Below are 14,372 nucleotides of genomic sequence, written 5' to 3'. Positions count from 1 at the left end.
AAAAATGGAATCTCCCTTGATTCTTTTTCTCCTTCTTTTTCATCCGTCCAATTTAAATCACGCTTTTCTATTTTATTTTTCTTTATTAGCATAACACCGATGTTGTTTTTTTTTATTTAATATTTTAATGACATGCCTTATATTCATAGATATATTTGAGGCGAAAACATAGATTCTTTCTAGAATTGTGTTCATATGAAATAAACGGAAGGACTACTATTCTTCTGATAAATACTCATACTATTGTAAAAACGCTTAAGATTTTTGAAATTCAAACTCAAATTTATCAATTGAAGTTAAACTTAATAGCTATAAATTCTCATTTAACTAAATAAATAAAGTCAAGTCTATATATTTTAGAGTTGGTGTGCCTAATCAATTAGTGTTTAGACTTGCTGGGCCACAAACCTAACTTTTTAAAAATAATATGCACTTAATTGGGTTTCAGTTTTCTACTCTAGGCTAGATAGACTCCATCCTAAGGCCCTCAAGGGGCCATTTGGTTAGAGAGATTAAATTGAAGACTAAATTTTCATTAAAAGGGTAAGCTCTAGCCTCTACATAACATTTCCAGCACAATAATTCCTATATATTATTATATTGTTGGTATGTCAATCTCTTCATTATTGTTTATACTATAAATAATCACTGTTCCATAGCTATAAAGGGTGACCTTGCTTTCAATAAACCAAAGGTCATTTGCTTTGAATCATAACAAGATAATTTTGTGAAGCTTTTGGTTTCAATATACTAAAAGGTCAGTATACTGGAGATCATTTGCTTTGAAGCATACAAAAGGCCATTTGCTTAATGAACACTAGAGGTCATTTTCTTTGAAGTATGCTAATGTCATTTGCTTTGGTTTTCAATGAAAATGTAAAATAATGCTTACTTAATGTCTCCACATAACTAATATTCCGGCAATGTAAATGACTACTCACAAGTCACGATCACAACCCTTTGTTTGAACTTCGAACATTAAAAGAAAAAGTGTACTGTTTCCTGTATAAAATCATATATCAGTACAATCTCATTATTCACTTATCTAAGCTTTAGTCCAAATTCGAAGTTTAAACTAGCTTCAACAACATTGACAGGAATGCTTATTAATTAAGAAGTAACATGAAATTCGATGAAAGGCATAAATACTTCAATTACAAATCAAGTTTACAAAATATTAGCTACTGTGAAATTTTATCGTCTTCTTATACACTGAGTTTGTCCATTTCCCTTCTTAGTGCATTAGCCCTCACCAAACTTCCAATGGTATTCACAGCAAGCTTCAAGTCTTCAATGGGGTTTCCTGGTGCAACTTTCTTGTACAAATAGCTGTCGAATGTCATCTTCTGCACATACTCATCAGCGCACATCTCCACGAAAGCTTCTCTTGCTGGATTCGACCTGTAAAATACCTTCTGCAAGATATCAAGCACCTTGTATGTTGGCCAGTAAGTCTTGTCCCATTTCTCCAAGTACTTCCTCAAATCACTCTCGTCCACCATTCTCTTCCCATTTTCTGATCCTTCAACAATTGCTTCAGCACACATACGTCCACTCTTCGCCGCGAAGTAGATCCCTTCGCCTGAACATTTCGTCACGTATCCTGCTGCATCCCCAACTAATGCGACTCTGTCTTGCAATCTTTTTGGCCTTGGGTGTTCTGGAATTGGATGAGCCTCAACTCGGATGATTTTTCCGCCGGTGATTTTGGAATCGGCTCTCAGTCTTGTCGCTAGCTGGAATTTCTTAATGTCTGCTTTGTGAGTAACGGTGCCTGTGCCGACGGCAACGTGGTCACATTTGGGGAAAACCCAACCGTAAAAATCAGGGGAAACGTCATCGCCGACGTACATTTCAGCTAAATTCTCGTAGTACTTCATTTTATCATCGGAAATTCTAATTCGTTCCTGGAAGGCAATGGCGTACTCGTAGTCCCCAGCGTTGATGGATTTTGCGACACGGGAATTTGCGCCGTCTGCGCCGATAACGGCGTCAACTTCCAGGGTGCACTTCTCGCCGGCGCCGTTAGTTTTGGAATCGTAAGATGTGTAGTGTAGGACGTATGGTGAATTTGGGGCTTTTGGCATGTCCATTCTGAGAAACAAGCCGTTGAGAACAGAGGCTCCGGCTTCAGCAGCACGGTCACGGAGGTAGGCATCGAGTACTTCGCGGCGCACCATACCGATATACTCGTGAGGCTTCAGAGTCTGTCCGATATCGACGGCGACGTTGGATGGGGAAATCATCTTCATCTTGGTAACTTTCCGATCGATGATATCGAGAGGTAGATCGAATTCGCCCACCATGCAGAGTGGGATGGCACCACCGCAGGGTTTGCAGTTGTCCATCTTGCGTTCTATCAAAAAGGTCTCAATTCCACCCTTAGCGAGCGTCTCTGCAGCGGCGCCACCAGCAGGACCACCACCAATCACCGCAACGCGAAGGTTTCTGCCGGTGACTCTTGGGCTGGACTTAGAAGCATTGATACGTAGCCTACGGTGGGTTTGGTTGGTAGGGAGGGATTTAGAGAAATTAATAGAGTTGTTTTCCGGCGAGGATTGACGGAGGCCGATGAAAGTTTTGAGAGCAATTGAAGCCATGGTTGTGTAGTGTGTGAGAACTGAGAGAGTGAGTGCGGAGATTTTATGAAATTTTTGTATGATTTTGATGGATATGGTTAGAGATATTAAGGAGATGACTGCCGTTGATGAAAAGGGATGGAGGGCTAAGATTTGATTTGGATAATGGTGTGTAGATTCTTGATTTGTTGTTTGTTTTTGGTTACGTTTTTTTTTATTTATTTTTTGGTTTATCATAGTATCGGGTCTTTAATTTTGCATGATGTCCAAGTGGCTCACATTCTGCCACGTAGCTACAGTTTTCGATTGTGGCTCACCGTGCTCTTATGCTCAATTTTGCTCAAATATCTCTTTGAAGGAAATTTTTTGGAGAAATAATCGCTACAGTTTCATATATAATTTTGAGAATTTTATGCAGACTAATCTTAGTATGGTCCGTCTTTAATTATTTGATCATTTTTAAATTAATATATTTATTAAAAAATAATAATTTATATAGTTAGTTTATTATTTTATTAGTGTTAATTATAAAGTTGATTAATTAGAACTTATTTTCAAAGAGTTCTATCATTTCCAAAGTAATTAATTAAGGATATAAAGATTAATAAAATTTGGTATTTCTTAATTTATCAAAATGGATAAATAATTGGGAATAATTAAAAAATGGACAAGTAATTAGGGAAAGAGGAGTAATACATTAGCTATTGTATCGTTGTATACTTCCCCCGTCCAACAATATTTGTTCAATTTATAAAATTCATGGATAATTTACACTTAATTTCTAATTTACTCTTATCATTTTCTATTACATTTTTTAAGATATTATATTTATTATATTTAAAGGATAATATAGTAAAATTATATAATTTTTAAAGAATATGCTAAGACGATATTGGACAACTATTGTTAAACAGAGGGAGTATAAGTTTATTCGGGATATCCTCAAAAGCATAACTTATGTCCTCAATGAAACCAACAGTAACTTGAGCAAAGTCATCTCAACCCTTATGTCATTGCTTGGGCTCATATTTTCAAGTCACCTATTTTTTTTAAAACAGAAAAAATTATTTATAAATGTTATTTTTTTTAAAAAAAATTATATATACTATGAGTGCTGTAATTTCTATTATGAATTTTATATGTGAGATAATATAGATTTTGTATTCATAAGAAATAATTTGATGAAAATATTGATAACGAAATCATAAAATTTCTTGAAATTAGAGTTGATTACTTTACGTGTTTTTTCACTTTAAAATAGATTTGAACTAATGGAAGCATATAAAAATATTTTTGATTTCTTATTTAGTGGTAATTGAAATCACGAAATGTTGAGAATATAAAAAAATAGTCTTAACTATAAAAATTTTAACACAATATAGTTATTCTGATATGATAGTTTTGAATTATTTTTTGAATTAAAAGTATTAAGAGAAATAATATATCATATGAAAGTACTCAATCAAATAAAAAGACTTGATCCTTTTCTAAATACACGTATTACTTATAGATACTGGTTAAAATTCTGGCAACAGTTGACTTAGCAGAAAGAAGTTTTCTGAAACTAAATTGATTAATTCTTATTTAAGATTAACAATGTCTCAAAAGTCAAAAGAGATTGATGAACTAGCTATATAATCAATTGAAAAGAAATTATTAAAATAACAACTAATGACTTTGTATCTGAAACACTTAGAAAAATAGATTTTAAATAAATGTATATATGATAAAAATATATACATATTAAGATCCTCTCTTAAGTTTCACTTTAGAGCCTCATTGAAATTGGGTCAAATAAATAAGCTATTTGCTTCTCAGGAAAATAAATGTATGAAACTGAAACTATATTAACTCACCGTTGGTGGGGCACCAATTTGTTTAGCCCAAGTCATAGTATCTACTCTTTCCGTCCGGAATTATTTGTCATGAAGGTAAATTGAATCACATTAATTCGATATTTTAAACAAAAAAAAATTCTAAAACTATATGAAAAGTACTACAAATTATAATTTTTTGCATATTAATATGATGAAAAAATACATCTTAAAATGTTTGTCAAAGTTTTTATAATTTGACTCTAAAAATAGAAACTATGACAAACAATACCAGACGGAGAAAGTAACATTTTTGTTTAAAGAAGCACTGAGCAAGCTGGACCTTAATGTTAACGGAAAAGGGTCAAAATACCCTTAAACTATCTGAAATAGCTCATATATACTCTTAAACTATATTTTGGCTCAAAACTATCCTTCCCGTCAAACTATTGGGTCAAAAGTGCCCTTCTAGTTAACGGAAATTGTTAAATGCCATGTGGATGCCACATGGCACCCCAATAGATTTCCACTGCCACATAGACTAAAAGAAAAAGGGTCAAAAAAGTACCCTTAAACTATCCGAAATAGCTCATATAAACCCTTAAACTATATTTCGGCTCAAAACTACCCTTCCCGTCAAACTGTTGGGTCAAAAGTGACCTTCTTATTAGCGGAAGTTGTTAAATTCCACATGTGTCACATTGACTAAATCCCTAAATCTTAACTACTCATTTTCCCCTCATTTCATTATTTTTCAGAAACGATTTCACCCCTTCTCCCTCATTTCGCGGCTAAGGTTTCACGATTTTCTTCGTCGCTGGGTTTCAAAGTGGATATTCATGGTTATAGGTTAGTAAACTTTTTTCTTATTTTATTGTGTTTACAACCACGAAAATCCACTTTGAAACTCAACTCTGAAAAAAGTTATGAAACCTTGGCCGCGAAATGACGAGAAAGTTGTGAAATTCTAACTATCATACTTTGAAATCATAAACGCAATAAAATAAGAAAAATATTTACTAACCTACAACCATGAATATCCACTTTGAAACTCAGCCACAAAGAAAAGTATGAAAAAACGGGTGAATATATCATTTCTGAAACAATGAAATTAGGGGGGAAGTAATTAGGATTTAGGGGTTTAGTCTATGTGGCAGCGGAACCTTATTGGCATGCAATGTGGCATCCACATGGCATTTAACAACTTCTATTGATAAGAAGGGTACTTTTGATCCAATAGTTTGACGGGAAGGGTAGTTTTGAGGCGAAATATAGTTTAAGGGTAAATATGAGCTATTTCGAATAGTTTAAGGGTATTTTTGACCCTTTCTATTTAGTCTACGTGGCAGTGGAATCCTATTGGCATGCAATGTGGCATCCACGTGGCATTTATCAAATTCCATTAATAAGAAAGAGTACTTTTGACCCAATAGTATGACGGGAAGGGTAGTTTTGAGCCAAAATAAAGTTTAAGGATATATATAAACTATTTCGAATAGTTTAAAGGTAATTTTGATCCTAATGTTAATATTATTTGGATCACCAGTAATTCTAACTAGATTGTTAGGTTTGCCTTTACTGATTTTTTGACTCGATTGAGAATAATTGGGCCACATTTCCGAATTTTATACATCGAAACTGCAAAGCTAATTAAAATTACCTAGTCACAATATCCACCAAAAACGATTACTAAAAATAAGTCAATTTAAGCATCCATCAAAATATTATTTTAGATCATATTTTTAAAAAAAAAAAATCAATGTGAGGAATCAAACGTTTTATCTCACACTCTGGCCTTCTAAAACATTGCATGAGAGTACGTAAATAATGATAAAATTTCTCTCTCATTAAATTAATAAACTAAATGCATTTACTTCCTCTTCAATTCCATCATTCCACCTATATACCAATTTCCTTTATATTTTTCATTGTTTCACTTTCTAATTTCAATTTGATTTATTCCAATAAAGCAATACAAACTTTATTTCTATTTCCTATAATTGGTGAGACTGCTCCTATATATCCTTAATTCAACTTTGAATTTACATGACAAATATTTAATAGAGTAGTAATTTTGTGAAAATAAATTTAAAATAGACGGAGATGATTGTTTTCTTCTTACTTCTATCAGTCAAGTATCCAAAAAAAAACACATATATAACTAGGATTCACACTAGCATTGGATAAAAGCCATTTTATTAAGAAAAATGACTTGTATCAAGAAATTAAAGACAAACTAAGCAGCAGCATATACAGAATGGAAGTACCTGAGCTCTAATATGTAAAATGTTAAGAGTCTCAATTGCTTTTCGAAGTAGTAATAATATGTACTACTGTAATCCCAAAACCAAAACAGAAAGCTGAATATCACATAGTTATGAACTGATCTAGTGACTGCACTCAGTGCAAGTGTATATTTTCGTAAATCATCAAGCTATTCATCCCTGCATTTTCATCAGTAATTGGTTCAAATGTTTCCATTTCGACCAATATGCCCATTATTAGGAACTAAGAGTTGATTATCAGCTGCATTTTCCTCATTAGCGCCTTCGTCTTGATTATCATCATTACGGCCTCCATCTTGATTATCAACATTAGGGCCTCCATCTTGATTATCATCATTAGGGCCTCCAGCTTGATCAACATTTACCTCTCCATCTTGATCAAGATCTTCCTCATAAGGATCTAAGTCGTGGCCATTAGTGTAACTAAGCTTATTCCTGCCACAAAACAATCATTTGTATTAGTAACACGTTACAACACGCGCAGCATATTGCATATGCATAGTCTCATTTTGCAATTAAACTTACAATATCACCAAGAATTGTCCTTGTTCAAAACGACAGCCTTGTGGAACTGCAATCTGGACGAAAGGAAAAATTATGTATAAGCAACAACAACAACATCAAGGAAAATGCAAATCGTCTTTCATATTAGTATCTTACAAATTTCCTCCCGAGCCGGTTCCTACAGTTGCAACAGAAAGTATCGACTAGGGTTTTGCCATCTACTACTTGATGATATGACTCATCATTCTCTGGTACTTCAACATTAAACCTGCATGCACAAATCAGACTGCAGATTATTTTAAAAATAGCGTGAAATCATGAGACTTACATATCAGTAAAGATCCCTTTGTTCTCGAAGTTTAGCTCCTGCAAATAAGTTATTGTGTGGTTAGTCGAGAAATATAACAGAGTGAAATTCACAAAAATTCAAGAAAGATGAAAATAGAATCCATACATCATTCGTTGAAATGTAATCTTTGAGGAATGCAACTCGAGTTCCGCATCTGCAATGGCAGTAATCAGAAGAAGGCGGCATTCTGAATATCAAATCGAAAATTTTGAGAGAAGAGAATGTTAGATTCAGAAATGTGATTTTTCAATCCTGATGAGATCAGGTAATATTACTAATATATATAAAATATCGTTGCGATTCTTGCTTCTTTTTCTTTCTTTTGCTCACTAGGAAATACAGCTGTATTTCAGTTTTGCATAACAAACAGAGCAACTGTATTTCAACAAATGTCATTGTTATTTCAAAAAATTACTCCCCATTTTATTAATGCATGAAAAATCAATGTTTGAGAAAAGACTCATTACGATAATATCTCCAATGGTTACTCAACTACGGATAACTTTCTCAAAAGTCACTAGTTTTCTCATATTGTAACTGAAACAAAACTACCTGCTATGACATATTCAAGTTATGTTAGTAGTGTATTTATGTACTGTCAATATATATATAAAAGTTTAAAATTGAAATTAAGAATATTAAATATAAATTAAATACGGATACGCAACTTATGTTTGTTGGAGTTGAATGGTTGTAACAGAAGTGAAAGTAGATATGGTAGGTTTGAGTTTCTTAGACAGTTGGTTTATCAAACTCTTGCTACCTTCTTTTTTCAGTCCAACTTCCCCACATATACTTTTCTTTGTGGACCTTTATAAGTCAAGAATTTAGGATTCATTAATCCTATGACAAAATCTTTTTAAAACAGAGTACCTTTAACATGAAGTTCACTCTGACTTTAACAATTTTGTTTGCTGTTGTAATTGGAGGTTGCAATTGCAAGATTGTGCAATTCATCTTTGGAGACTCTCTTTCAGATGTTGGCAACAACAATTTCCTCTCCAAAAGCCTTGCTCGCGCCAATTTGCCATGGTATGGCATTGATTTTGCAAGTGGATTGCCTAATGGTAGATTTTGCAATGGCCGTACTGTTGCTGATATAATAGGTTTTTCCTTTGTCTCTATCTACTTGTCCATATTTTCTCTTTTAGTTGTCCCTATTTACGGACAAAAAAAGTTTTCCTATTATACTCTCGTTTAAACTTCTTTGAAATTTCCAAGTTTTAATCCATCATTTTTTAAATCGTAATATTATAATTTCACTATGTTAATTATTGTTATCTTAATATGTGTGTCATTTCTAAAGTGGACAACTAAATAGGGACAGAAGGAGTAATAATTAACGTAAGTCAGCCCAAACATAATCATATTGTTTAATTTCCCAAAAATGTGTATAGCTTTGCCTGTAATAAATCATATTAACCTTACCTATTGTGCAGGTGATGAAATGGGGCTTCCAAGGCCACCCGCATATCTTGATCAATCGTTAACAGAGGATGTTATACTATCTAACGGAGTAAATTTTGCCTCTGGTGGTGGTGGCATTCTAAACGAGACTGGCACTTTATTTGTAAGTAGTAATTCTTTTTCCAACGTTATTATTTAAAAAAAAGTTTAAATTGATTGAATTGTATGTACAGATACAGAGATTCTCCTTATACAAGCAAATAGAGTTGTTTCAAGGCATACAAGACTTAATTAGAGAGAAAATTGGAAACAAAGAAGCTAATAAATTTTTCCAACAAGCAAGATATGTGGTAGCTTTAGGAAGTAATGATTTCATCAACAATTACTTAATGCCAGTTTATAGAGATTCATGGACGTACAATGATAAATCTTTCATCCAGTACTTGGTCGACACTCAAAGGTCACAGCTTACTGTAAGTCATTTGTTTGAACCGAGGATCTATCTATTAAAATACAATCTCTACCTCCACCTTACCCAAACCTTGTGGAGTTTGTTGTTGCGATATTTATTTAACTAATGATAGGAGTATGTTATTTTTTTTCAGTTGTTGCATAGTTTGGGGGCAAGGGAGTTGATGGTGTTTGGATTAGGGCCAATGGGTTGTATTCCACTTCAAAGGGTTCTAAGTAGAGATGGTCAGTGTCAAGACAAGACTAACCAGCTGGCACTTGCTTTCAACAAAGCAACAAACGAACTTGTCGTGGAATTGGCAAACACACTTCCAAATGCTAGCTACAAATTTGGAGATGCTTATGATGTTGTCAACGATGTCATTACTAATCCCGGCAATTACGGTACAAATTTTTGTTATCTTAGGAAAAATATTTATATTTTCAATATCGTGCATGAGTTAAATTGATCAAAGTAAACATTGCAGGTTTTAGTAACTCGGATTCACCATGCTGCTCCTTTGGAAAAATTAGGCCAGCATTGACATGTAATCCAGCATCGACATTGTGCAGCGATAGAAGCAAATATGTGTTTTGGGATGAATATCACCCTTCTGATAGTGCTAATCAGTTAATTGCTAAAGAGCTTATCAAAAAACTCGGATTTTTGAAGCCTAACCAAACCGATGCTTCTCCTCCTACACCAGCTTTGGGTCCTTCATCCGATGATGATGGACAATAGGTTTTCTTTGACATAATACACAAACGTGTCTCAATTAACTTGGTCACAGTTCACATCTATGTCTTTTGACTTTGAGTGTGTACAGTTTGACAATGAAACTATACTTAAAGTTGAACAAGAAAATTCACTTACATGAAAAATTTCGTGAAATTTGCTATGTAGGATGTATGTGTTTCTACTCATTCAACTTTAATGATGATAGTTTGTATGTTAACTCATGCACAACCGAATTGGAGGACATATATAGATATCAGCTGAGACGAAGTTATAGGTTGTTCATGTATTATGACTTCTTTTTCTCACTTCCAATCTATATTTTCTTGTTATATTACAGTATCTTACTGGAAAACTAGAAACATTTATGGTTGTTAAAAGTAAACACTAGGTTTATATGGTTTACCGTATCACTAATTTATATGGCCACATTTAACTATTGGTGTCCAAAGTAGACACTAGGTTTAAAGAAACAAATATTTCTTATCCAATCTGGTTGATATGTGTTTCTGCACTCATCATGATTTCAATCCCATAATATTATACATATATAAATATAAAATTGGTAGTAGAAAGATTCTATTTTCTAAAACTAAATAAGACATGCTTCCTTCAAGCCTCTAAAATAAAATAAGAGATAATATGATCTTTTACCAAATTTTCGTGGGACCATGCAACCAAAGTGAATGGTTACCACCTCAAAACCCACCATATCCATCTAGCATGTACTCTTGATTTGCCAAATTGATCAAATTAAACATATTATTTAAAAAGTGCATGAGATTAGTTTACCTAGCTAATTGACATATTTTAACATCACCATATCTCTGGTTGTCCAGCATTTGAAAGGGGTAGTGGTTGAAAGAAACGTCGAGACTCCTTATATAATTCGGACATTTTATCTCTATTTTACGGCTAATTTTAGGATGTGAATTAATCCCATAATTTATTTTTATCATGATATCCGAGTTCGAATTATTGGGTCAGATGTAAGATTCTCGAATGGATCATGTGAGGTAGTGAATACTTTAGGAAAAGAAAAAAAAAAATTCCAACTTCATCATATCTTTAAATTTCTAAATTGAAAACCTTAATCTGCTTTGCATTTTTGTTATGATACCAAACAAAGTTCATAAAATTAATATTAATCATAACATAAATTAGTACACTACATATAGAACATAATACTGCTAATTAATAAGTACTCCTCAGCCAATTCATCAACTTCTTAACTAGCTAAATCTCACAGAGATTATCCACACGATCATCAACTTTCTTAATTAGCTATCCAAAATATGAGCCAATTATGATTCAAATGGTACTTAACGCAGTTAATTATCTTAAAAACATATATAGATATATTATCTAGCATTCAACACAGCCTCTCCCTAATTGTGGCCTTGGAGTATGGCGATTATTCGCTCCCGAACCTGGATAATCGTTTATGATCTCTTCAGCCTCCAGTACTTCTCTTCTTGTTTTATCCTAAAAAATACAGTTTCAAAAATTACCATCAGACAAATTCGGACGAAAAAATATAATTAAAGATTGAAGAAGTATATACGTACATACCATAAGAATTATATTCTCTGACAGTACATTATGTTCTTGAGATATGTCTAGTAGTACCAAACTTCTGCTTCCTGTCAATATATATCATGGTATATATATTTATGAGTTATCGATCATCGATCGATAACAGAAGGAAAAATAAATTAAATTAACTAAGAGAGCTGAAATATAAACTTACTTGTGACTGGGACGGCATTAATGAAGCTGTTGATAGTATAAGAAAAGCAAAGAAAAGAAATAAACAAGCGAAAGAAAGGGGCAGCCATGGCTATTATAAATTACTCTTACTATGTTTATAATAATTTGCTAAGATTTAATTTGCTGCAACAGAAGTGTGTAGTGCTCCATTTTATACATGCTTATTAAGGACATATGGACCACTAACACATTATTATGGCAAAAAAAGGAAAAGAAAAAAGCAGGTAATTCTGTGAGCTTCTTTTGGTCCAGGCAATCAACTCATCCGCCAGTTTATTGGTGCACGTGAATTCATGATCTTTCTGATAAATTAGATATTTTAATATTATTTGCTAGTGTTCATGATCTAAAAAAGGTTGAATGGTGTATTTGGTTGAACGCTAAGTTATATCGAAGGAAGGGGAATCAATTCTCACTACGTAAAGATATGACATGTAACCTAACTCAATTTTAAAAGCTAGACAATCAGGATAGGATTGTCCAAGTCCATAAACAAATCATTGATTCATTCCCCAACTAATGTAACTCACTCAAACATTTCCTTCACGTTCAAGCCTTCGAGTCATTCCCCCACTAATGTAACCTACTCTAGCATCCCCTTCACGTTCAAGTCTAACTGGAACATGAATTGAGAGCCCAAACAATGAAGGACTGACTCTGCATCATGTAAGGATATAACACATGGGTCTAATTCAATCCAAAAATTAGCTCAAAAAGGGAGAACTGCTCAAATCATATAAGCAAACCACCAATTCATTTTTAACTAAACATGAAACTCTAACGCAGTCCATACAATTTTTATCTTTTTTTCTAGTGGTGCATAGAAAATTTAGATCTGCATTTATCAAGTCGCACAAAGTCAAAAAGTATAAATGACAAAAAGAATTTCATGTAAGGCATGCAACATTACATAATAATTAGTAAAATAATACACATAACGCGGTTAGGATGTTGGTCCATATCTTCCTCCCAATTTCCTTTTTGCATGTGAACCGTTGATATGAAACTTAAAAAGCCAAAAAATTAGGGCACTTGACTTTTTGGGGTTTCAGTGGACACTATAATGATGAAGAAAATTTTATATAAAGTCAAAATGGGGAACAAAATATATATGAGTACACTGTGCTAGTGGAGGGTGACAAAATAATGATGTGCTTTGTGAGGCCTTAGTGGAACATATTTATAATATATGACGAAATTTCATAGATATAACTGAGATAACAAGTATTCTATGAAATTAAATTTGATATTTGTACTGATAAAAAATAACAGATATCTCTTCAAATTTGTCAAGGTGCACACAAAGCCAATTGGTACTCTACCATTATCAAAGTATTGAATAAGGCCCATTTGACATATACATAATAGAAAGAAAAGATTCACACAATCAACAAAAATATAAACAATTTTTAGTTGTGTATATTGTTTATGAATAGCTAGGACTTCCACTACAGAACCCATGCAACATGCATGAACATTATCTAACAAGTAAAACTTTCCAGGTTTCATTATTTTTACTTATTATATTCATTGTTAAGAATAAAATAAAATCACACAGTATTTGTTATAACTCCACTAGCCAGATGTTAGGCTTATAAATTGACAAAATATATGCTACTTTGAGTTCTCATATATTTCTGGTAAGAATCCACTATTCCTTATAATGCTTTATAACCAAAACATTCTCAATTATATTACTTCATGGCATATTCGAACTGATTTACTTTAGTTTTGGATCATATATATATATATATATATCGAGTGAACGTTTCGTTTACGTGAAAAAATAATCATATTTTGTCGGAGGTCCTTGCTTGGAACTAAGAGTGTGTTTGGTATGAAGGAAAATATTTTCCAATTTTCCCGTGTTTGGTTGGGACAAAAGTTATGGAAAATGTTTTTCCAACTCAACTCATTTTCCTCAAAATTAATGAAAATGACTTCCATTCAAAAATTAAGGAAAACATTTTCCAAAACTCTCCTCCAATTTCAAGTTACATTTTTTTGGGGGGGGGAGGGGAACATCGATTTTTTTTTAAAAAAAATTCAATTTCAATATTTTATTTTTTCATCCGATCCCTGACCCTCACACCCCCCACCCGAACCCCAACCCCTCCCCAAAAAATTAACCCACTACCCCCCACCCCACCCCCCCAAAATAATAATTTTGATTTTAAAAAATATTTTCAATTTCATAAATTATTTTTTACTCTTGTAAAAATAAAAAGATGTTCTCAAAAACATTTTTATTCATAAATCAAACACTAAAATTCATTTCCGGAAAATATTTTCTACTCACCAACCAAACATGAGAAAATATGTCCAAAATCTACTTGTTATTCAGAAAAACATTTTCTAGGAAAACATTTTCCATGGAAAACATTTTCCTTCGAACCAAACACACCCTAAGTTACTCGATTTTTATGGCTTTACGTCTTTTCGTATATTTGAGGGGCCAAAATCCTCTTTAAATTCTTA

General features: G+C 33.0%; 3 protein-coding genes and 1 long non-coding RNA gene across 4 annotated transcripts; 1 reads left to right on the top strand and 3 right to left on the bottom strand.

Annotated features, from left to right (window-relative positions):
- Positions 1 to 978: 978 nt before the first annotated feature.
- LOC107014180 (geranylgeranyl diphosphate reductase, chloroplastic) lies at positions 979 to 2,636 on the bottom strand. Its single transcript, XM_015214033.2, has one exon. The coding sequence runs from the start codon at positions 2,598 to 2,600 to the stop codon at positions 1,206 to 1,208; it is 1,395 nt and encodes a 464-aa protein (XP_015069519.1). The 5' UTR covers positions 2,601 to 2,636; the 3' UTR covers positions 979 to 1,205.
- Positions 2,637 to 6,617: 3,981 nt separating this feature from the next.
- LOC107014088 lies at positions 6,618 to 7,780 on the bottom strand. Its single transcript, XM_015213954.2, has 5 exons — positions 7,637 to 7,780; positions 7,511 to 7,548; positions 7,339 to 7,450; positions 7,204 to 7,256; positions 6,618 to 7,113 (listed from the first exon to the last, which is right to left on the bottom strand). The coding sequence occupies exons 1-5, from the start codon at positions 7,715 to 7,717 to the stop codon at positions 6,861 to 6,863; spliced, it is 537 nt and encodes a 178-aa protein (XP_015069440.1). The 5' UTR covers positions 7,718 to 7,780; the 3' UTR covers positions 6,618 to 6,860.
- Positions 7,781 to 8,391: 611 nt separating this feature from the next.
- On the top strand, positions 8,392 to 10,456 carry LOC107013807 (GDSL esterase/lipase At1g74460). The gene is made up of 5 exons (XM_015213682.2): positions 8,392 to 8,637; positions 8,971 to 9,101; positions 9,172 to 9,411; positions 9,544 to 9,793; positions 9,877 to 10,456. Exons 1-5 carry the CDS (start codon positions 8,412 to 8,414, stop codon positions 10,128 to 10,130), a joined length of 1,101 nt encoding a protein of 366 aa, XP_015069168.1. The 5' UTR covers positions 8,392 to 8,411; the 3' UTR covers positions 10,131 to 10,456.
- Positions 10,457 to 11,241: 785 nt separating this feature from the next.
- Positions 11,242 to 12,036, bottom strand: LOC107013716. The gene is made up of 3 exons (XR_001456147.2): positions 11,875 to 12,036; positions 11,697 to 11,767; positions 11,242 to 11,609 (listed from the first exon to the last, which is right to left on the bottom strand). It is a non-coding gene; the product is annotated as an uncharacterized LOC107013716 (long non-coding RNA).
- Positions 12,037 to 14,372: the final 2,336 nt, after the last annotated feature.

The sequence above is a fragment of the Solanum pennellii genome, chromosome 3 (genome assembly GCF_001406875.1).
Source record: "Solanum pennellii chromosome 3, SPENNV200".
NCBI lineage: Eukaryota > Viridiplantae > Streptophyta > Magnoliopsida > Solanales > Solanaceae > Solanum > Solanum pennellii.
This window is presented reverse-complemented; position numbering and strand designations above follow the sequence as displayed.